Source organism: Sebastes umbrosus, chromosome 13 (genome assembly GCF_015220745.1).
Source record: "Sebastes umbrosus isolate fSebUmb1 chromosome 13, fSebUmb1.pri, whole genome shotgun sequence".
Classification (NCBI taxonomy): Eukaryota; Metazoa; Chordata; class Actinopteri; order Perciformes; family Sebastidae; genus Sebastes; species Sebastes umbrosus.
In genome coordinates, this window is record NC_051281.1 from 15,446,339 (window position 1) to 15,469,816 (window position 23,478).

The following is a 23,478-nucleotide window of genomic DNA, read 5'->3' on the forward strand; positions in this document are numbered from 1 at the left end:
GTAAAGAACACTAAATTAAATTTTGGATTGTTATTTAAGTTATAAACTGAAAACAAGTTATATTCACAGAGCCTCTCCTCTCTGCTGAACAGGCTCGTCCTGTATTAGAAAAGTACGCAGGTAAAATAACAAAAGAGCTAATAGAACAATGGCCAAGTGTCAGGGAAAAGAAAACACTGAATTTGTCCAAAAAGAACCCTATTAAGTATGAATGATTGTTAAAAATAAAAAATACAAAACACAGAGAATTGTATTAACTCTAAAAATAGCAGGAAAACTCATCTCTGATGCAATATTCACAGGAAATAGTCTGCTCAAAATTCATCCAAATCTCTGTTTACACAAACTTCCTGCAGTTATTGCGTTCACCATTTGTGTTACTTTTACAGTTTATCCGTTGTTCTGTACGGTTATTGTTATGCATCGAATATAATATGAAATATCCATAAAATAAGTGACTTAGTCAGTGGTTGCCGGTTTACTCAATGATAGAAATGGATTCCCTTAAAGAAAAAGGTTGTGAACCACTGCTGTAGAGCGTTCTGACTAAAACACTCAGAGAACATTTAAAGCACATATCACTCTACATCATGAACCTAATGAACACTTTATAAAACATCCCTGCAAAAGCTTTTGATTGTGTCCATCAAATCATTCTTTATTTATATATAAATTGCTCTCAAAAATCTCAACAATGGGATTAAAAAAGTAGTCTACATGACAAGGAGGCAACTTTTTTAAAGCACATTTTGGGGTACATTTTCATACCTTTACTAGTGAGACGACAGGAAAATGAGGGCGGGAGATGGGAACGACATGCTACCTAGGCCACCAGGACGCCCCATGGACACTTTTAATCACACAGTTCAATGCGTCGTATTTTCTAAATATGAAAATTGTGCGGCATTACCCCTGTACAGTAAGTGATGACGCAATATAGCGATTATTCACGAGTGTCCAAAATCCCAATTTGCTTTTCACAATACAGCACACTATTGAGAGTATAATCAACGGAGTAGTGAATGAGTGATTTTATTAAAACATTCAATATATTCTCAACACTCTTAAAACCAGAATCGCCAGCTGGGAGTGACCTATGACCATGTAAACCCAAGTCTACACTTTGCATCTTGAATATCTACGGCCTCATTCAGCTTCTTAATGTTCTGGGTGGCACCAGAGACATATTTGGGCATTTGAGCACCGGTACGGTCCTTAACGAGGTAGCTCGGCCTGACTCCACCAGAAACTGGACCGCACCCTCCTCCGATCCCTTCCCTTGCGGCTTTGCAAAGAGGAAAGACATTTCGCTGAGCCTCTGCCGCTGCACGGATGAGTTTCTGTGAGTACTGTTGAAACATATTCTCCTCTTCAGCAATGAGCTCCGCGTTCTTCACTCCAAACTCATGCTCCTCTCTTCTCAGCTGCTGTTGCATGGCACTTTTTTCAGCCTATATTTGAAGCAAGAAAGATGAATGTCAAACAAAGACCATAACTACCACCAAACCAAAATTCTGAGGAATGCTTGGGGGGGTAATTTCTTCAGATTTGGCACAAACGTCCACTTGGACTCAAGGATGACCTGATTAGATTTTGGAGGTCAAAGGTCAAGGTCAATGTGATCTCATGTCTGCCCCATTCTTGTGAATGTGATATTTTGGTAACTGCCTTGAGGGAATTTCTTCAGATTTGGCACAAACGTCCACTTAGACTTGTGGTGGAAAACTGCTACAGTCCTATGTTAATCATTGTAAAGCTACACATATATAACTACAGTATAATATGTTGTCATAGAAGGGTTAATGTCGAATCGTTCTGACAGTGATAGTGACCTGGCCTCTAGAAAGTGCAGGAACAGTCAGCATGACATTAGACTTTGATACAGAGATATCTTGTTTCTATTTGTATTTGACCAGAACAGGCCAGATTGGGGAATTATAGGAAAAACCTGTCAGAATGGGATTAATCATTACCTTAATTAAGGGTGTGTGTTATGTTGTTTTGATATACTGATGTACTCGAAAATACGAATCAGTTGTTGTGTTGACTGCAGACGCAAGGCTCAGATCTTTTATGCAAATAAAGGGTCTTTTGCATCTCCACCAACTTCTCTCTCCTGAGTCTGATTTTTCACCTACAGACTCAAGAATGAACTGATTAGATTTTGGTGGTCAAAGGTCAAAGGTCACTGTCACCTCACGTCCGTCCTATTCTTGTGATATCTCATGAACGCCTTGAACGAATTTCTTCAAATTTGGCAGAAACGCCACTTGGACTCAAGGATTAATTGATTAGATTTTAGTGGTCAAAGGTCAAAGTCACTGTGACCTCACAAAACACATTTTTGGCCATAACTCAAGAATTCATATGCTAATTATGACAATTTCACAAAAATGTCTAATAGGATGAAGTGTGACGTGGATGTAAACTGCAACTTGACTGGTTGGCGGACACAGACAACTTTGAGACGGTAATTCTAGTTTGCAATGATGTGGTGGAGATTTAGTTTCAACATTACCATTTGTGTGATATTGAAGTCTTGTAGTTTTCTTTCATCTTCTTTCATCCTTTGAGCCTTCAGTTGTTGCTTCTCAGAAAATATTCTGTCTGCCTCTTTCTTGGCCTGAAATCTGTCTCGGGTTTTCTGCTCTGCTGTTTTGTCCTTCTGCTCCTTCTCCAGTCTCTGAAGAAACAGTTTGTGTTACAGGTGTGAGAACATTTTGTTAGCTGCAACTGGAGTCTCAGGTGAAATTAGAGTTCACTGCAGCTATAAAAGGAAAAAATAATCTACACATTTTTTGGTCCCACAGGTCACGACCTCACATAAATTACTTTTAATATGAATGGCTTGACAAAAGCTTTATGCTACAGTTTGTATTTTTGCAGGTGCAGCATCTGAACTTGTATTACCATGAGTTCTCTGTGTGCAGCGATCGACTCCATCATTGCAGCCGCCTTCTCCTCCTTCTCTCTCTGCTGCTGTGCCTGTTTTGCATCCTGCTCAGCGACGGCCTGTGCGATCCTCTGCTCCTCAATGTCAGTTTTATCCTGCTGTTCGACGGTCAGCTTGTTCATGATCCAGTCTCTGCGCATCTGGGCCTCTCTGAAGAATGAAACAACTCACAGGTAGGATCCACCAGGGATCCACTGTATGTTTGAGATGTCAAGGCCGATGACTTGGTGCACAAGAAGCTAGTACAAGGTTGATGATATCTACTTACCCAAACAATTCCTTTTCTTTCTCTTTCCGTAACTTTATCATTTTATTTTTTGCAGAGAGAAAAAGTTTCCTTTGCTCCTCGTCAGCCTCCTGCTTTTGTGCATCTTTTGCTCTTATTATTTCTCTATTTGAGACATGTTCCTGTAAACACAGAGTAGTAAACATGTGTGTTATAAAATAAGGATACAAATACTAGATAACCTGCGCTGCTGAGGCCTTACCAGGTGAGCTTGCATGAGGTTTTTCTTCAGCTTTGCTTGTCTTTCTTCCTCCATCCTTTGCTCCCACTGGTTGAGCTCTTTAAGGCGTTGGATTTCCTCTCCGTCCTTCATGTTCTCCATCTTCTGTAGCTCTCTCAGTAGCTCAATTTCTTTGACCCTAAAGAAAAATAATCATATTCTCATGTGAAGCAAAATATGTTTTACTCAAGTCTTATTCTCAGATTGTTACTTGAAATTCGTCACAACCAGAAACAGTTGAGCTGCAAAATAAGATGGTAAATGCATATTCTCATGCAATTTTACCATACAATAATACAACAGTAATGCATATCTTTGAAATATCTATAATTCTCTGAAGACCCAGCCCGTTCTCATTCCCAGGACAGAAAATACTGACGCTTTGTCATGGCCGTTGTGATGGAATTTTCCATCAATTCCTCTCTTATTGGTAGAAAGGTCAGAGTGTTTGTCAGAGTGTCCCTCTGTTGACATTCTTGGGTTGGAGTCCTGTCTAGAGGAGCCACCGTTATCTGTACAGCTGTGCCTGTAGTGGAGACCGTAGAGCCAGTCGCTAGGGCAACCAGGGTCAGAGATGCCAGAGGAACGGAGTAAGTCAAAACATGATAAGGGGTAAGACACTGAGCACCGGGGAGGAAGGGCAGAGTTGTGAGGCCCTTCACGCAGAGAGCATCTATTGTGGAGACCTGACAATTCTCCTTGATCAAGCTTCAATAAACCTTCTTTTGTAAGACATCATCAGCTCCAGACCTCTTCCTTCCAAAGATAACTTGTGTATCAATTATTCCATCACAGCCGTCAGCGTTAGATATAACGCTTAAGGCATCCTTTAGCGCCGGTATCAGACACACCGAGCTTTCTATTAACTACAATGTAAACCCATCAGTGTCAATAGAAACGCTCAGGGAAAGTGCGCCGGGAGTGTGGTGACGTAGCTTTAAGAGCGAAAAAAATACACACCAGGCGGGTGGATGGGTCCAACAAACACAAGGCTTTCATCCAGGAGACCGCTGTTTGTGTCCTGTGCATCATGTTACAATCAGCTGTTTGTTTGTGTCCCGTGTTCACAACGTTCAGTGTTATTTTCACTGTACAAACGTAGTAGTTTTAAGACCAACCATGTTGTTTTTTTCCTAAACCTAACTAAGTCTTTTTGCTTACTTGACAACATTAAGCACTAGTTTACTGCATCCAAAAAGTGACGACGAGGGCTTGATAAGCACGTGCTTAGTACGACCGAAAAGATGACGCTGAGGGGTCTGACAAGGCGTCAGTATGTGACGAGTTAGGATGAGAACATGTCGGAAGACCCCGACAACTGGTGCATCTGCAGCATGGTGTCGTGTCTGATGTGAGACTTACTGGTTTTTCAGGTCCTCTGCAACAGCCAGTGTCTCAAGCTTTTTCTGAAGTGCTTTCTCCTGCTCCTGTCTCAAGGCTTTGTCCTCTCTGGTCTTCACCGTATCCATGAAATCTTTGTCAACATCTTTAGAGGCGCTCTTGATTCTTTGCTTCAGTTCAATCTGAGCCTCCCTCTCCTTCAACACCTCTGTCAGCAACAGCGCACCCTGTGGAGTAATCATTCATCATCCCAAAACATCAACATGTATAGCCAAACATGTACAAGTGACACGATAATTCTCAAACGATACTAACATGTAATCCTTTAACACGATCCGTTTGATAATACATCTGAGTCTGGGCTTTTTCAATGGCCTCTTTCCGCTGCTGCTCCTGATATTCGGCCTCTTCTTTATCAGTCAGTTTCCGCATCTCCTCCTCAATCTCCTCCCGGATCTTCTTTGCCTCTAGCTTTTTTTTCCTTTGACCCTTTGATAAATGTAAACATGCAGTGTGTTAACCTTTTTCTTTACTGCAGCATATTGTGATTTTATTGTGTAACCTTACAAGCACATTTAAATTTAATAAAGCAAATAAAATCTGTGGGAAAAAAACGCATACAGGCAACTTACAGCGATAGAATTGGACCACAGTTTCTCCACCTCTTTTGATCGCAGGTGCAGGGCTTCTCTCTGTTTTGCCGCCTCTCTCATAGTGTCCCTGTCTTCATTAACCTGGTTCAATTCATTTTGAATCCTAAGCCATTCAGCCTTGGTTAAGACAGTGACTTGTCGGAGATCTGGTGGCTGGATCATCCTGCTGGCTTCCTCAGCTGAAGACACTATTTAAAAAAGGAGGAAATTACAGTAAGAAGACACATTACGTCTAGAACACAATGTATTTAAAGGGACTGAAAATATGCACCATCATCACTTTGTGTAATTTGGGTAGTTAAGGATAATAGTCTAGAATAGTCAGAAGCCAGAATGCTGTGGGGGGTGTATTTATTTCTTCCATGTTGGAACCTTATATTATGTAATTACACATCGAATTGAATAGCAGATATCTTGAATGATATTATTTAAGGGCTCTGAATGATTTGGGATCAAGTGAGGAAATGCCTTTATAATCTCTTCTTTTTGTCGGTACCTGAGATGATTATGATCAGGTATATCCTATGATAACCAATAAAGATAATCAGATTATGTTTAACTCCACGGTACTGTACTGCCACCAAATTATGTGTTGTCATAGTTTTTCACCAGTTTATAAATAAAACATTATACAAAACATATGTTGGCTGCATGTACTGTAGCCTATATATGTAAAACTGTAAATAGAAACTAAAAGGCTAATTCAAATATTTTTTTCCCACTTAAAAAAAGTTAAATAGATTTAAAGGTAATGAAGGGATTCAGTATTTTTAAAAGAAAGAGGATGGCTGACTGTGGCTCCTCCTAAATAACCTAGGTTCTCTGAAATCACCACCAACCACTGAAGTGACTGGTCAAATCGGACAAATAGTCCAGCAGTTCCAGTTTGAAACACTTTATTGCAGAGTTTGGCCTGACAGGGTGTACACCTTTGTGTTGTTTATTTAATTAATTAATTAATTTATTTATTTATTTAAGGTTTCTATCTTACCACCATGAACTATACTACTGTAGAACTTATTACTTTTAATTCTGACTAACAAATTAAATTATTTTAAAAAATATTTTTATGTTATTTTTTCTGTAACTTTACCTCTAGGGGTGGGAAGAAGGCTGGACCTGTCTCTGTGTGGGAGTGGGAAGCGATGTGTATGTGTGTATTTATGTATGTACATATTAAATTTTAAATGTAAGATATCGTTTATTTTTTTTTGTATTATGGCACCGGTTTTACATTTTGTTATGTTTGTTATGCTATGTTTGGGAAAAAAGGAATAAAAAGAATTTTCCAGGAATACCTTTATGGTTTGTCTTATTAAATATATAGGTGTGTGTGTGTGTGAGTGTGTGTGTCGTTCTTAAAAAGAGGAATATAACAAAATAGAAACCATTAAACACAGACACTGTAATGAAACTGACTGGCATACACTGCTATGCATAGCACTGCCAGGTGCACTGGGTTTTTTGAACTCACATTTTTTAAAATCCTGGCAATGGCCCTGCACATAAGTGTGTGAAGGAGCGCTATCGCAGGTCCTTCCTTCCTGCAGCTGTCAGACCTCACAACCAGCACTGCTCCCAGTAGACCACTTACACACCAAAAACTGACAATAACCTGATATTTTCAGGTGGAATCTCATTCATTCATTCATTCTCATTGTGCAATATCATTTTCCACTTGTGCTATTTTGTTAATAGTCTGTTTATTGTCAATACTGTATATACTGCTCCTATTTTTATACTTCCTTCTATTTAAATGGTTCATATTTTGTTACACTTTGTTTAGCTCTTTTTTTTACTGTGTTAGCTGATGCATCTTGTTTTTTGCCCTATCCCCTTTGCTGCTGTACACTGCAAATTTCCCCACTAATAAAGGAATATCTTATCTTATCTTAACTTATATCAAAGACATAAGTAAATGCAAAAATAACATTGTACACCAATACAGGAAGTTGTTTTATTTTGAAAGTGTCTACAGGTTTGGACATGACACTGGATGCATAATAACTTTTTTTTCAGAGCCACTCTTTATTATTATTCTGAATTTTGTTTAAGGTTAATGTTAGAGGATTTCAAGACGACTGTCTCTATCAAAGACTTGCATATTATTATTGTCTGTTAGCCTCGACAGCAGATACCTTCAGTAGAACTGTTTCTTTAGCTCTCACCTCTCTTACTGGAGCCTCTTCGTCGGCCGTGCTGAACCACAGATGACATTTCTACTCGATAGTAAAGACACAAACACTAGGCCTGCTTCCAGATAAACAGCTGACAGATAAAAGGTTGACTGTAGCTGGTTTTAACTCTTTACATCTCACATACAGCTGCCTCAGGTCAGATCTGTTGTTGCGTTGTATCCAGGCAACGCCTGAGCCAATCAGAAGCAGTTCCGCTGATGGACGACAGGTGGCGCCACGTGTCACCACATGTTGAATCTAACACTAGTTCTATTATATATTATATATACCACACACCTCAATTTCATATAAATCTGACTAAAAATGTTGGCACCTTTGCACCTTTTTTTCAAATCATGCAACATGTATTCCAGAAAAATCAAAGAATTAAAAATATTTTGAAGACAATTAGATAAACATTTAAAGTAATAATCAATCACTTCTTAACTACTACTACTAGACCTACTACTACTTCAACTGGGAACCCAGACACCACTATGTGAAATGTGTTTGTAAACATTGTAACAATGTCACCACTGTGTTACCTCATTTGGCTATGGATAGGGATTTAGGCTAATAGACATTTATTTTTAACGAAATTCTTCGAGATTGCCACTTTAACTATTTTAAAGTAAATAAACAACTAAAATAGAATTCAAGACCCAAAATTTAAAACTAAATTTCAGATTTACAAACGTTTGACGAATATGGAACTAACTTAAAAAGAAAATCTAAAACATGAAGAAAAAAAAGTCCGAAAAATGTCCGAAGAAATAAAGTTTGAAAAAAGTCCGAAAAAGGGCAAAACATTTTTTTTTTTAAAAAAAAGTCTGAAAAATGTCCTTGGAAAAAAATTCTGAACAATGTCTGTAAAAAAAATTCTGAAAAATATCTGATAAAAAAGTCTGACAAATGTCTGAAAAAAAGGTCTGAAAAATATCTGAAAAAAAGTCATTTATGTGTATATTTATATTTATATATATATATATATCTATATATTTATATAGATATATATTTATATAGATATTTATATATATTATAATAATTATAGTTAAACCGATGTGCAAATTCCACCTGTGCAAGATTATTACAGGACAAAAAAAATCCATTTCCTTATTATTATTACTATTATTTATTGTCATTATTATTATTATCATTGTTATTATTGTTATTATTATTGTTATTATTATTATTATTATTCTGTGTCCACTGTCAAATCATAGGCCTTTTTCACAAGAGACATTTTGAAATGTCAGGAAAAGCACACGTGTAAATAATCAATCAATGATGATGATCAATGCATGCTGGCTCACTGCCACACTGTCACGGCTTACTGGGACACTTTAACATAACAACATAACAAAATTGGATTCATATGACTCCAATAACAATTTACTCAGTAGTGAATCAGTTCTGGTTTATAGCAGAATAGTCAAAATAAATCTGGTTCATGCTTTGCCCTTACTGTTATACTCCTTATAATGGAGGCGGGGAAACAGCCCAACACATTTGAAAATCACAGATACACTATAAAGACACTCAAACAGATTCTACATACAAACAAATAACCAGTGTTTTAAAATCTAGCGTTGAAAGCAGATATAATGGTATGTCTGTGACAGTCTGAGACAAAGATAAGGAGGCTGTCATGTGCAGCCTAATGAGTCAGGTGATAAACAGCATCTGTTAGATTAAGCCAGAAAAAAATGGACTTGCCTGACCTGATTTACTGTAAACAATGGAAGATACAGCAAGGATATGAACAAGTTGGATAATGTTTGGAAGATTAAAATTATTTCAACCAAAACACATATCTACAGTATAGGCTATATTTAATTTTATTTATTGGTGCAAAAACAAAACAGCACTGACTTTACAAGTAGTACAACAATGATAAGAACTGGGGAAAAATACCCAAGAAAAGACTAAGAAAACAAGGTGGCATTCAGAGCTTGACATGAGACATAACAAACAAACAAACAAACAAAACAAAACCAACATAACAAATACAAAAAAAGATGAAATAATAGTCATAATAATTCTATTAATAACCTCTTAAATAAAGAAAAAAGAAAAGAAAATAATAATAATAATAATAATAATAATAATAAATGAATCATCATTAACTTAAATTAATTACAGTAATAACTAGGTGGTAATAATAAGGAAGGAATTAAAAATAAATAAATAAATTAGTACATATTTCATTTCATTAGCTTCATATGAACCTACACAGTGTGAGATTATGGCGATCACATCTCTCCTATGTTATCTTATCACCATAACATTAACTTATTTCACTTATCCTATAATTAATTACAGGATACAGTTCGTTTTCTTTGTTAACTTAATAGCCTACTTGCATGCCATTGCAATTCAGAGATAAATATAGTACTTTTTACTCAACCACACTAATATGACAGCTATAGTTACTTTTCAGATATACTACATACTGTACATACTAAACATGAGTTTATAAAATATGATGCATACTATAGGGAAACTAAACTATATAAAATTACAACATTAAAATGCTGCTTACATATTAATGCACAAGAAATAATAATCCAGTATTATAGTAAATGATAATATAACACACACAGGGGGCATTCTTTGCATAATGAGAACTTTTAATTTTTGATATTATAAGTACATTATTTACCTTTAGATAAGAAACATTTTGAATGCATGCTTGCAGTACATGTGATACTGTAATTTTTAAGTATAAAATCTGAATCCCACACATCAAACTGGTCTCAGTATTTGGGGTTTGAACTGGTCTCCAGTCTGGAGTGCCTCCTCTTATGTGACGTCAGAGCAGGAGATGCAGGAGAGGCGGGTTCACTTTGTAAGGGGGGCCGTCTTAAATCCGAGAAAACCATTCAAAACCAGCAGTGGGAAAGCAACACCCCCCGTGTCCATCACATCCCTTCACGAAGGCATCATCAGCCACACAACACCACCAAGTCACCCAACAACTAGCAGCCCGAGAAAGAGAAAAAAACAAAACCAACGATGGCTCCAATCTCCATCAAGACTGTGCTGATCAGTGAGAGCGTGGACCCTCGCTGCAGGGCGATCCTGGAGGAAAACGGCATCCGAGTTACGGAGAAGCAGAACATGAAGAAGGATGAACTGCTGGCTGAGATAAAGGTAAAGTTGGTGTTGCGTAACAGCCTCCACATGCACCGGGAGTCGTTTCCGTTTCTGCGCAACATGAACTCGAAGTTTGCATTTGAAAAGCTCCTTTTAAAAGTATTTTTAAAGGCAAAAAAATGCACTTTGCATGTGCACTTTTTTAGGCTGTGTACTCTGGCTGTTTCCTCCCAGCCTGTGCATGTATTTGCTGGTTGAGGTGAGACAATTGATTGTACATTTAGTACATTTAGTACCGCCCCCCTTAGGAAGCTGATGCAACTCATTCCTCACTTTACTCTCTCCATCACTGTTTTTCTCTCTGGATGCCACATCATGCTGCACATTGGCAGCTGTTATCTTCTCAATGCAGAGGCTGTGCATGAAACAGAAACAAATATTTGCCTTTTGTACAAATTATATTTGTCAGATATATAATTTAGAGTTTGCAAACTGAATGGATTGCAGTGGTTTGCACTAGATTCAGGACTGGAATACTCAATTTTATATAAATCTGACCAAAATGTTGGTACCAAATCATGCATTTTATTCCAGAGAAATATTAAAAATTGAAAATACTTTTAATAATTTTTTCTTTCTTTTGCTATGGGACCAAACACATTTCCTAACAAGTAAATAAATCATATGTCAGTGCAGGACAGATCACAATATTATTGGCACATTTTAATGGACAATCCCAAGACTATAAGATAAAATAAGATAAGATGAACCTTTATTAATCCCCGGGGGAAAATTCAGGTGTCAAAGCAGCAAAGCACAGATACAGATAAACAGAAATACAGATTATATGAGAAGCTCCTTTTTAAAAGTAAATTTTAAAGGCAAAAATTAAGTAGCATCTGTGTTTTTTTCATACAAAGTTTAATGTGCACTTTTTTAGGCTTCCCCCTTGGGAAGCTGATGCAACTCATCCCTCACTTTACTCTCTCCATCACTGTTTTTCTCTGGGTGCCACATCATGCAGCACATTGGCAGCTGCTGCCATCTTTTTTTTCTTTTTTTTTTTTTTAAACAATATTTGTATTGAATTTTACATAAAGACACATGCACACATACAGATAGACTAACAATATAAATAATTAAATTATACAATGAAATGTTTAGTCAGAATTTCAAAGAAAGAGAGACATGACATTTCATGTATTTCACATATTTAACAAAGAAAATAAAAGATAAGACAAAATAAATAAATACATCAAAGAAAAAAAAAATACTTGTTAAAAAATACTTTTAACAATTATTTCTTTCTTTTACCATTGAACCAAACACAAATCCTAACAAGTAAATAAATCGGATGTAAGCGCAGGACAGATCACAATATCATTAGCACATGTTAAACATTTAAAGACATAATTGTATTTCAAGCAGGTGATTCTGTTGCAGGTTTCTGCAACATAAATATAATTCATCTCTTTTAAATAGAGCGCTGATGCATATTCTGCTGTTTTGTGTCAGTATTACACTGGAAGTCAGACAAGATTGTAGCAAAGCATGGACAATCTCAAGGCTACAAGTCCATTTCCTGTGTCCACTGTCTGTCATAGGCCTTTTTCACAGAAGACATTTTGAACTGTCAGGAAAAGCACACATGTAAATATCATCTTAATACAATTCTGTTTATGTAACAAAAACAAATATTTGCCTTTTGTACAAACTATATTTGTCAGATTAGACATAATGGTTTGCAGTGGAAATGTTCTCATACAGACTGAGTGGATTGTTGTGGTTTGCAGTAGATTCAGGAGTGGACATACCACTCTGTTAGGCCCTGAGGCAAGAGTGAGCTGTGTGGGCCCCTTTTTAACCACCGACCTCTCTCTGGTTATCCGTCTCATGTGTTCCTACCTGCCCTGATGTGTGCTGTGTGTCGGTTACAATGATTTCACACATATAATCATTGTTGCCTTTAAGTTTTGGTCTGATTCATGCTTACACTGGCTGTTTACACACAAACCAAGAGGAGAAAACATAAATACAGTTTTTGATTACTGTGTCTTATGAGTTTATTTATCTTCTCTGGTGTTCATAAAGAGCTCAGAAAAAAAGTGAATTACTATGAGCATTATTAATCAAGTCAATTGTCAAGTAAATTTTCACTCACTTTTTTTTGGGGAACTGCTAAAATACACAGAACACAAGCTAAACACACTTCTGGTTCAGCTGCCTTTCACTTTCTGAAATCTCCATACTTCACAAGCTGACGCGTTACCATGGTTACAAAATGATCTTGTACAAATATAGGCCACACATCACTTACACAGATCAGGAGATAGCTTTGTTAACAGCTCATGATCAGCTGTAGTTAAGCTTTTTGAATTGAAGCAAAATAGAAAACACACATCCGCTATCACACAGGCCTTTGGGTTGGTCCGTTTGCTTTCACACCACAAAGGAACCTCACTAGAGTCCAGAGCCTGGAAGCGGACCAAGACCCTCCTTTTCAGGCGGTCTCAGTGCGGTGTTTTTTTTTCTCCACCAGCTTTGGATTGACTGCTTTCACATTAGCCTAAACAAACTGTACTAACCGGGGGAAACAGGTTAGGTTCCATAAGTAGACACACATTTATTTAACTTTGTACTAGGGCTGACCTCGACCAAAGAACTTAGAGTAACACTTGTACCATTTTGTTGACTAATTGATTAGTTGATTTAATCGACAGATCTGTAAAACTGAGTTTCTCCACAAAGAATCACACAAACGCACCACTTTAAATCTTGTGTTTACCAGATATGTGCTCATTAGCTTCTTGGAAAGAAGTCATTCAGCATGAAGAAAGCATAAAAAACAACTGATCGACTAAAAAAAATCTTTGTCGACTAAGCCTTAAAACAACCAATTAGATCGACTAAGAGGGGGCAGCCCTACTATGTATCATGTATACTTTAACTGAAACATTTTTAAGTACTAAAACTACATTTTTTACAAAATTCTCCTCTAGAAGACGGGGCCACAAGATAATAGTCGTTGTTTTAAGGCCCTTATCCTGCCAGTATATATGGTGCTGTAGTGGTACAATGACCAAAAAGTTTGCATTGATCAAAGTAATCGACACTCAGTGAATCTGTGGCTTTAGGGGCTGTTAATGGTTTTTGGCCAAAGGGCAATTTGCCACTTTGCACGGTTGCTAATAGAACTGCAACAATTTCTTGATTAATCAAACTATTAAATGAATCGCCAACTATTTTGATAGTCGATTAATCGGTTTGAGAATTTTTTTAAGAAAAGTCCAAATTCTCTGATTCCAGTTTTTTAAATGTGAATGTTTTCTGGTTTCTTTACTCCTCTATGACAGTAAACTGAATATCTTTGAGTTGTGGACAAAACAAGACATTTGAGGACGTCATCTCTGACATTTTATAGACCAAGCAACTACTCGATTAATCAAGAAAATAACAGATTAATCGACAATGAAAATAATTAGTTGCAGCCCTAGTTGGTAATCTAGCCTTAACCACAGATATAAAACACCATGAGATTAACAGTATTCTTCTCTCACCATCCTAGGACTACGACGGCCTTGTGGTTAGATCTGCAACGAAGGTAACCGCCGATGTCATCAATGCTGCTAATAATCTCAAAATCATTGGGAGAGCTGGAACTGGCGTGGACAATGTGGACGTTGATGCTGCCACCAAAAAGGGTATTATTGTCATGAAGTAAGTCTCCAGTCTGTGCACAAATTTGATTTGCAGTTTCATTATATAATGTACTGTCTGTTGACTGTAGACTGTTTTCTCCAGCACACCAAGCGGTAACACGATCAGCGCCGCCGAGCTGACATGTGCTCTGCTGATGAGCCTCTCAAGGTGAGATGAGCCACATGCTGTGTCTTTTTAACTGCATTGAAGTACTGTTCAAGAAGTGCCATTATTGTGCCATTCTGTTTGCAGAAATGTGCCTCAAGCTGCGATGTCGATGAAACAAGGGAACTGGGATCGCAAAAAGGTGAGCAGAGGTTTGAGTTTGCCCCCTGTGTGCTCTCTGAACATTTGCAGTCGGCACACAAAGCGATTACTGTTGCATGGTCGGCTCCGTTGTTCAGCCGGTCATCACTAATCAGGTGTGACACTTTGGTCATTGTTTGGTTTCTAATTTTACAGTTCATGGGTGCAGAGCTGTATGGCAAAGTGCTCGGAATAGTTGGACTTGGAAGAATAGGAAAGGAGGTCGCCTCAAGAATGCAATCATTTGGCATGAGGGTGAGTAACGAGATTATACATGAAAAGACTGGTCCCATTTCTCAGTGGTTAATCGCACTTTGATGATTACACGAAACAAACACGGCAAGATAAGTTTTTGTATCTCTTCTTAGACAATCGGCTATGATCCAATCACTCCTCCTGAGGTGACGGCCAGCTGGGGGGTGGAGCAGATGTCTCTGGAGCCGCTGTGGCCCCAGTGTGACTACATCACTGTCCACACTCCCCTCATGCCCTCTACTGTTGGTGAGTTTTACTGAAGCTCTCATGATCATACAGCTGTCATAAATTGTACTGAAAAACTGTGGAATTTCCTTCTTTGCCCCAAGGTCTGCTCAATGATGAAACGTTTGCTAAATGCAAGAAAGGAGTGAAGGTTGTGAACTGTGCACGAGGGGGCATCATCGACGAGATGGCTCTCCTCAGAGCTCTGGAGTCCGGACAGTGTGGAGGAGCGGGGCTTGATGTCTTTGTTGAGGCAAGCTTATTGGAGCATAAAATTATTTCTTTAATCGCTCATTAAAGGGATAATTTGGATGTTTTGAAGTGGGGTTGTATGAGGTACCTCAGTGTATTATTTCCAGTAGATGACGGTCGGCACGCCCCCAGTTTGGAGAAACAGGCAGGAGTACCGACACGGGAGCAAAGAAATGTACTGCTGTGGACAGGGGCAGCAGCAAAACGTATTTTAGCCACATAAAAGAAAGGCCCAACTAAAAAAATTCAATGTCCGTTTAAGTGTAGGCTATATTTAGAATATTTTCACTGCTTTACCTTGCTGTCAGACAGCCCTTTCTGACGGGGAACTGAAGTTATCTATGCTCTCTTCAAAGCCACCAGACTCCTTTGACAAAAACAGTAATTTTACTTGACAGTACACAGGAGTTGCCGGTCTACTGCTGCCTCGATCAGTTAGTCAGTTTGTTTGTTGTTGTTGATTAGTTCGGCTTCACCAAAGTCACATAATCACACAAACAAACTAACCGATCAAGGCAGTGGTAGACCAGAGACTCCTGTGTTCTGTGAAGTAAAATTACTGTTTTTGTCAATGGAGTCTGGTGGCTTTGGAGAGAGCATAGATGGATATAGCAGCTTCAGTTCCCCGTCGGAAAGGGCTGTTTGACGGCGAGGTAAAGCGGTGAAAATATTCTAAATATAGCGTCCACTAAAATTTATATTAATTCTATTTTTAGGAGGCTAAAATATTTTTTGCAGCAGTACATTGCTTTGCTTCCGTGCGGTAACTCCAGTCTGTTTCTCCAAACTGACAACCGTCATCTACTGTAGGTAATACACTGACTATGGATAAGTACCTCATACAACCCCACTTCAAAACACCTGAACTATCCCTTTTCATATTAATAAAAGCGTGCCTGCAGCCTACATCTTACTTTGTGTTTATGTTTGGTCACAGGAGCCTCCTAAGAACCGCGCATTGATCGAACATCCTAATGTCATCAGCTGTCCTCATCTGGGAGCCAGTACGAAGGAGGCTCAGGCTCGTTGTGGGGAGGACATCGCTCTGCAGATTGTGGACATGGTGAAGGGCAAGAAGCTGGTTGGAGCAGTAAGTTTAAACCTTTTTCAAACAAATTACTTCTCGCGCCTTGAGATTTGTTCTTGCAAAATGTTAAAGGGGCACTTCAATGAAAAATCAATAAAGTAATGCAGCAGAACTCAAGATGACCTCTAGTCCCTAAAATGGGTAAAGCTCCAAGAACAATGAATCCTACACTTGCAATAATGCAACTGGATAGCATCCTTTTATTAGACCCATCACGCCCCCCGTTTTTTAACACAGGTTGTCTGTCTAAAAGTTAATATCTCTAAGCACAAGCCACAGACAACATTATGCAACTGTTTTCACTGGCTGAGTAGTTGTTTGAGTCAAAGCTTCTCTTGACTTCACGTTTATGACAGTTTGATGGATTTGATTCGATTTTTTTGGTACAGCATGTCAGGTGAGCTCTGTCAGCAACATCCTGCAGGAAGCTTGTGTGAGTGTGAGGCCTTGCCATTCCACACTTAAATTGCAAAGCAAAAAATAAATGCATGCAGTTTGATGCACTTAGTTTGTCATATTTTGACATTAAAAACAACATTGTACGATTTTTTTCCGTTATTTAATTGTTGATTTGAAGTAAAAACGGATTGTTAGAATTAATGTCCCGTGATATTTCCAATAATAAGACACCATAGTTATAAGAAAGCAAGCAGGAGAGATTAAACTGAGGTAAATGGAGAAACAAGTATTTACACAAATGCAAATACTGCTTCACTTCAAATTTACCTTCCTGTACGAAAGACAGGAAGGTAAATCTGATCATCATAAGTCTCTTACTTATTACTTAGCATTTTTGATATGTGATACATGCAGATGCTTCTGACAAGAAGCCAAGCTAATATAATCTTCCAAGTAAGCTTTTACTTTTACAGTCTACATTTATACTGCAAAAATGGCTTGATGTTACGGAGTCAAAGAGTCACTAAAATAGTGATAGTGTTCAACCTAACAGACTCTCAGGTTGCATGCAAAATTCCACACTAACATGGTATTTAGTACACTAAAACAGTACATGTAGATGAGATTTTTCAATAGTAAGTGAATTGCATGCTATTTCTGGTGAAATATTACATTAAGCAAACGCTGGACACTATGCCGGCATAAGTATCCCACAGTGCAGTGCAATAGTGACGACAACGTTCATAACAGACGTTGACGGACAGCTCTGTAACATCAATGACACTTCAATCTAAGTGTAAGTATAAGATTCCACTTTGCAAGGAGTAATATCTTTTTTAAATTAGTTCAGACGAAGGAAGTGACGAAGTAAATTACTGCTCATTGCATCCGAAAAGATGCATACTGTATGTTGAACAATAGTACACCTATTGGGTATGTAGTGCATAGTATGTGATTTCGGATGTATTCTCAGATTTTAACACACACATGAGAAGATCATGATGGAGCTGTCTGTGGAAAATATGACAAAAACCCCTTGCACTGTTGCATAATTCAGGCATCTTAACATTAAAATCACCTTGTAAATACATTCCTGTCTGTGTTCTGTAATGCGTTGTCATCAACATCTTAGACTCAGCATAGATTACCATTTGACATACCGTGTGTCACACTATGTTCTAATGCCATGTAATACCAGAGGCGGATATGTTTTCATTCCAGCACCACAACAGGTGTTTTCATGATTTGTGATCAGCTACCTCTCTTTCAGGGTGTTTTAGTGAGTAAAAACAACCCCAGTTCCTTCATCAGTAGCAGTTCAGGAGCTTTCTATAATGTCACAGGATCTTCCTCAGCAGATGAAGTTTTCCCAGTTGTTTCCGATTCCCTCATCCATGTTGACTGAAAGGTCACTCTTGACCTTGGAAACAGCAGTTGGCAAAACAATCTCAATCACATCACACAATCTTCCAAGATTTCGTAGATTGTGATGTGCTCAAAAGATTGAATACTAAATCGACCTTGAACTTGAACTTTCGATGAAAACATTGGATGAACTATCTGTCAATCAAACTTTTGCCGAAACCAGTCAGGAGAAGAATGAAAACATCTTTTTCATCAGAGAAAAGCCTTCAGTGCTGTTCTTTGCTCTTCTTTCAATGAAGAAATACTCTCCACTTCTGCCATAACTGATGCTATTGTTTAGAACGAACAGGGGCCTCTCTGTGTTGCCTGTTACTTGAAGCCCGACGAGATGGATTTTCATATGAGATGTGATCCCACGTGATCTTGTGACGTCGCAAGAATCCAGCAAGGTTAATCATGAAGAAATATTGAATATAAAAATAACCCACAAAGATATTTACAATAACTGGTCATATGATCCAATGTGTAGCATTATAAGAAAGTAAAAAATTTGGCATGAAAATGGATATTTAGTGTTAGAGGGTGATGGAGGTTGACTTTGAAGAAGGTGGGAAGATTTGAAAGAGGGCGCTCCTCGTGGGCTGTAATGTGGGTCTCAAAATGCTTCTGTTTTCCAAATGTGTGATCAGACTCAGTTCACAAAAACACTCTGATTCCGTTGTCTTCTCCTGTTTGTAGGTAAATGCACCGGTTCTGGCCAGCACGTTCTCCCAGGACTCTTCCCAGCTGATCAAACTGGGAGAAGCTGTCGGAGCTGTGTTGCAGTCTTGTACGACTTCAGAGAAACCGTTTAAACATGTCCACATTACTACTCAAGGTAAGTCTTCTGGCCTTAACTACTGGTCTAACCGGTTTGTTCAACCTGAAGAAAGCGGGGGAGGGGGGATTATATCATTTTTTCTCCCTCTGGTGGTATGATTGTGAAGATGCACTTTCTGCTGTCAGTTTTTCTAAAATTGCTAGTAGTGGCTGTTAACACTTTGTACTGTTTTCTTCAAACCAGGGGATTGCATGAAGTCCTCCACTGGTTACATGACTTCATCGGTACTGGTTGGACTGCTGAACCATGGATCTGGCTGCGGCCCGAACCTCATCAATGTACTGAGTCTAGCCACGGAGTCTGGAATCACGGTACGACATGATTTCATTCCTGCAAATGCCACATGATAATAACAAGTGTGTGTCTTTTAGAAAATAATCTTTTCATACATGTGAACTGACTACTCAGGTGAACCAGGCCCACTGTGCGTCTGACGGAGCTGCTAGTGGAGTGTGTAAAGTGGAGATCGCAGCCAACGGCTGCAGCTACAAAGCCAGTGGTTCAGTTCAAGGTGGCGTGCCGGTCCTGCTGGAGTTGAGCGACAGCGTGTTCAGACAGCCGGTCTCTCTCACTGGAAATCTGCTGTTCTTCAAAGCCTCCGCGAGTCCTCAACTCCTATCCTCAGTGGCCGGTGAGAAACTTTAAATTGATGCATTACCCAGTAATGTTCGGGGGAAATCAATCCTACAACACCGAAGTTGTTACAATAAGGACATAACTAGTTGGTCTCTGTATTAACACACTAAGCAGGGCAAACATATTTGTGACATGTCAAGTGATGGTACAAAGTTTCAGCTATGTAAAGCATAAAATATAAAACAAACGCAAACACGTTCTTCTTCAAATTTAGAGTCATGTCCCCTTTCAAGCCTCAAAATTTTACAGAGAAAGCAGCAGAAATCCATCACACAGTGTGTTGAGGGCTGGGTCTTAATAGTTTGTAATTTAATGTAATGGTGCACCTTCATAAATGCTTTCTTGTATTCAAGCATTTCACTTTAGTAAATTTAGCTTTCATGATCGTGTTATTTATGCATACAACTATGCCCAGATTGCATGGGCTCACAGGACATCACAAAATCATAAAAGCCAGCTTGAGAATGCCCCGTATTCATTTTCAAACATGCTATAAATAGTAAAAGAAAAGAAAAGCTGTTTGAATCATTAATCACAATCAGACAAAAGAAAAACTGGAGAAATCGGAATAAATACTTACTAAATAATCCATCTTCCTTTCTTCTTCAGTCTTTTGAAACAAAGTCATCAGACTTAGCCTCACTAGGGACATTTTTTAATTTTTTTATTCTTTGATAATTTTGTCTGCGTTAATGCATATGTCATACATTTTGGCAAGGGTGTGAGTTTTTAAAAAAAAAAATTGGAAGTTCAACCCCAGCCCCTATAATAACTCCTTTATAACACAGTTAGTGATGCCAAAATAGAGACACTCAGACCCTTATGGACAAATTGTCACAATTGAAACCCTTATATCAGACTTTCAACGCTGTAGTTTTTACTATTTTCCACCAGATTGAGCCATTTTCTCATATTTGCCTTGTGGGACAAATACATGCTATTTTCCTAGTTTCCATTAGGGGCAGCTGCTGTATTATTTGTTTGATGCAGTGCATCAAAAATAAATGTTGTTGCTAATCATAGACTGTGGAGAAAGATCATCTGTACACCATAATATTTGTCGAGCCATTTCATAGAAAATGCATACTTTTTAATCGTCACAGTATGTACACAGACAGGACTCACACAGCTAAAACATCCTGTTTTCCTCCTGTATATTTCTGAACCTGCAAACCTATTTGGCCTCTAGATAAGTGAGATGCAATTTTTTACCTCACTTTTGTTTAATATGCACATATGCTTTTAATTTTTCGGTTTTGACAAGATATTTTCCAAACACATTTTCTTAAAATTTGACTTTTACTGGAGTAAATATTGCACAACACATTATTCCTGTAGATATACAGCCAGTATACTGTGTGTATGTGATGTTGTCAGACAAAATGTAACTTTAAAGCAGCTGAAGGGGAGATTTAGGGTCCAAGTGGTAAATGGTAAGAGTAATTTTGCAGTTACTTTAGGAGTCCTTTAGTTAAAATAACACACTCATTCCCAACTGTTGTTTATTGACTTCAGATGTTCAGTTTGAATGAAAGGTGGTGCTGAGTTATGACTTCTAAAACTGTGTTTTTCTCTCTTTAAAATCACACCTCTTGTCTCTTTTCAATTGTTCTTGTTTAGGACTTCTGGCCAAAGAGGGAGTGGAGATTGAGTCCTTCAGCGCTCCGGCAGACCGCGCTGGGGATCTGTGGTATTGTGTCGGGGTGTCCTCTCTCCCACGAGACCTCAGTGCCTTGAAGCCTTTGGTTAAAGAGGCTGCACAGCTCACCATTTAAATGGCCGCAGCAGTGCGGTCTATAAGTCTTAACATCTCCGAGAGTGTCTAATAGGTCTTAGCGTTTACAACTAACAACTAATAAGAAGAACATTTGTGGTTTAAAACTTGCATTTTGATAACATTCCAGTGTTTAGATGCTTTACATGCACTTTGTTGAAGTAAAATAAATGTTTCATTGCCCAGTTCTCAGTTTGCTGTTTGACCTTTTCCTGTTTTTAATCCTTCAAAGCAGAGGTGTAAAATAAAGTAAGAACAATTGTAACGTACTGGCAGTTAAGTGTTTTTTTTCAGTGAACTTCACACTTTCACTTTTTGAATTTTAAAAGGGATGTACTGCAACATGTTGCCGGTCTATTAAGCACACATTAATGCACTCCAATACAACAGCCCTGTAATACAACTTGTATTTTGTAAAGTTTAAACTGAAAATTTATATTATTCAAATGTAGGCATTAGTTTATAGTACTTAATCACATTACATTGTACTGGAGTACATGATAAAAGCTCATAAAATATGATGCATATCCAGTAAAACTACCCACGGTCTCTAAGTACATTTACTCAAGTACTGTACTATTTTGAGGTACTTGTACTTTACTTAAGTATTTCCATTGTCTGCTACTTTATACTTCTGCTCCACCACGATTCAGAGGGAAATATTTTACTTTTCAGACCACTACATTTATTTTTTAACATTATGTTGCTTGTTACTTTGCAGGTTCAGATAAATAGTACAAGATATAATCAACAAATAAATGCAGTTTGTATTATTATGGATTAAGATAAGACTCTATTGATCCCTTGGTGAAATTCACAAGATACCTAGCAGTATATATAATGAGAAATAAGCCCCACCTTTAAGCTGCAACACTAAAGTATCATTTATATCATTAATACATTGCTAATTATAATTCATAATGTAATATGCATTATTCTGAAATATTCTGCAAAATAATAATATATCAGTACATAATTACTTTTAGTTTTGGTATGTTAAGTATATTTCTATTACAGTACTTTTATACTTTTAAATTGTATGTATATAAAGGTATGTAAAGTACATTCACTCAAGTAATGTACTTGTGTATAATTTTGAGGTACTTGTACTTAACTTGAGTCTTTTCTATTCATGCCACTATCTACTCCACTACATTTCAGAGGGACATAATTTGTACTTTTTACTTAACTACAATTTTTTGACAGCTTTAGTTATGTTACAAACTAAGATTTTTGCATACAAAACATGTGAAAAGTTTATTAAAGAAAACATAAACAAAAGGCCGCACACTGTAGTTCCCTTAAGTACAGTTTATTGCTGCTTTGAAAAAAAATAAATAATCATTTTAATTAATTTTTAGGGGTACTCAGTTGGTCGCAATCTGCAACCACACCACTAGATGCCACCAAATACTACACACTCCACTTTTAATGGAGAAAATAATCAGCAGATTAATCCATAATGAAATTAATCATTAGTTGCAGTCTGATACATATAGATGATAGTTAAAAATGAGCTACATCTCAACCAACTACAACAGTAAAATCCTGCTTTTACATTATGAATAATAATATCATATAGTTTAACAGCCACAGGGGACATTTTACTACATTAAGTGGCCTACTTTTACTTTTAGGCTACATTTACCTGATTATACTTCCATACTTTTACTTTTCATTGCAGGACTTTTACTTGTAACAGAGTATTTTGAAAGTGTTATTAGTCATTTGTGTATATATGTATATATGTATATGTGGTATGCAGTGTGCGCATGTAGTGCAATGTGCGGTGTATATATGTGTATATATGTATATATATATATATATATATATATGTATATGTATGTGTATATATGTATGTGTGTATATATGTG

General features: G+C 37.7%; 2 protein-coding genes across 2 annotated transcripts; one reads left to right on the forward strand and one right to left on the reverse strand.

Annotated features, from left to right (window-relative positions):
* Positions 1–637: 637 nt before the first annotated feature.
* On the reverse strand, positions 638–7,795 carry ccdc173 (coiled-coil domain containing 173). The gene is made up of 9 exons (XM_037788894.1): positions 7,622–7,795; positions 5,433–5,641; positions 5,116–5,289; positions 4,822–5,027; positions 3,442–3,598; positions 3,222–3,361; positions 2,911–3,103; positions 2,519–2,683; positions 638–1,451 (listed from the first exon to the last, which is right to left on the reverse strand). Exons 1-9 carry the CDS (start codon positions 7,668–7,670, stop codon positions 1,095–1,097), a joined length of 1,650 nt encoding a protein of 549 aa, XP_037644822.1. The 5' UTR covers positions 7,671–7,795; the 3' UTR covers positions 638–1,094.
* Positions 7,796–10,509: 2,714 nt separating this feature from the next.
* phgdh (phosphoglycerate dehydrogenase) lies at positions 10,510–21,873 on the forward strand. Its single transcript, XM_037790722.1, has 12 exons — positions 10,510–10,783; positions 14,292–14,443; positions 14,528–14,593; positions 14,678–14,732; positions 14,888–14,986; positions 15,100–15,232; positions 15,316–15,464; positions 16,401–16,553; positions 19,053–19,191; positions 19,378–19,505; positions 19,603–19,825; positions 21,451–21,873. Exons 1-12 carry the CDS (start codon positions 10,646–10,648, stop codon positions 21,603–21,605), a joined length of 1,590 nt encoding a protein of 529 aa, XP_037646650.1. The 5' UTR covers positions 10,510–10,645; the 3' UTR covers positions 21,606–21,873.
* The last annotated feature ends 1,605 nt before the right edge of the window (positions 21,874–23,478 follow it).

Coding starts and splice junctions, on each gene's coding strand:
- ccdc173 (XM_037788894.1), bottom strand. CDS start 7,670: ATGTCATCTGTGGTTCAGCACGGCCGACGAAGAGGCTCCAGTAAGAGA. Junction 5,642..7,621: donor AAGAGGCTCCAGTAAGAGAG/GTGAGAGCTAAA, acceptor TTTTTTAAATAG/TGTCTTCAGCTGAGGAAGCC. Junction 1,452..2,518: donor ACTTCAATATCACACAAATG/GTAATGTTGAAA, acceptor CTTCAAATATAG/GCTGAAAAAAGTGCCATGCA.
- phgdh (XM_037790722.1), top strand. CDS start 10,646: ATGGCTCCAATCTCCATCAAGACTGTGCTGATCAGTGAGAGCGTGGAC. Junction 14,444..14,527: donor AAGGGTATTATTGTCATGAA/GTAAGTCTCCAG, acceptor TGTTTTCTCCAG/CACACCAAGCGGTAACACGA. Junction 19,506..19,602: donor CCACGGAGTCTGGAATCACG/GTACGACATGAT, acceptor CTGACTACTCAG/GTGAACCAGGCCCACTGTGC.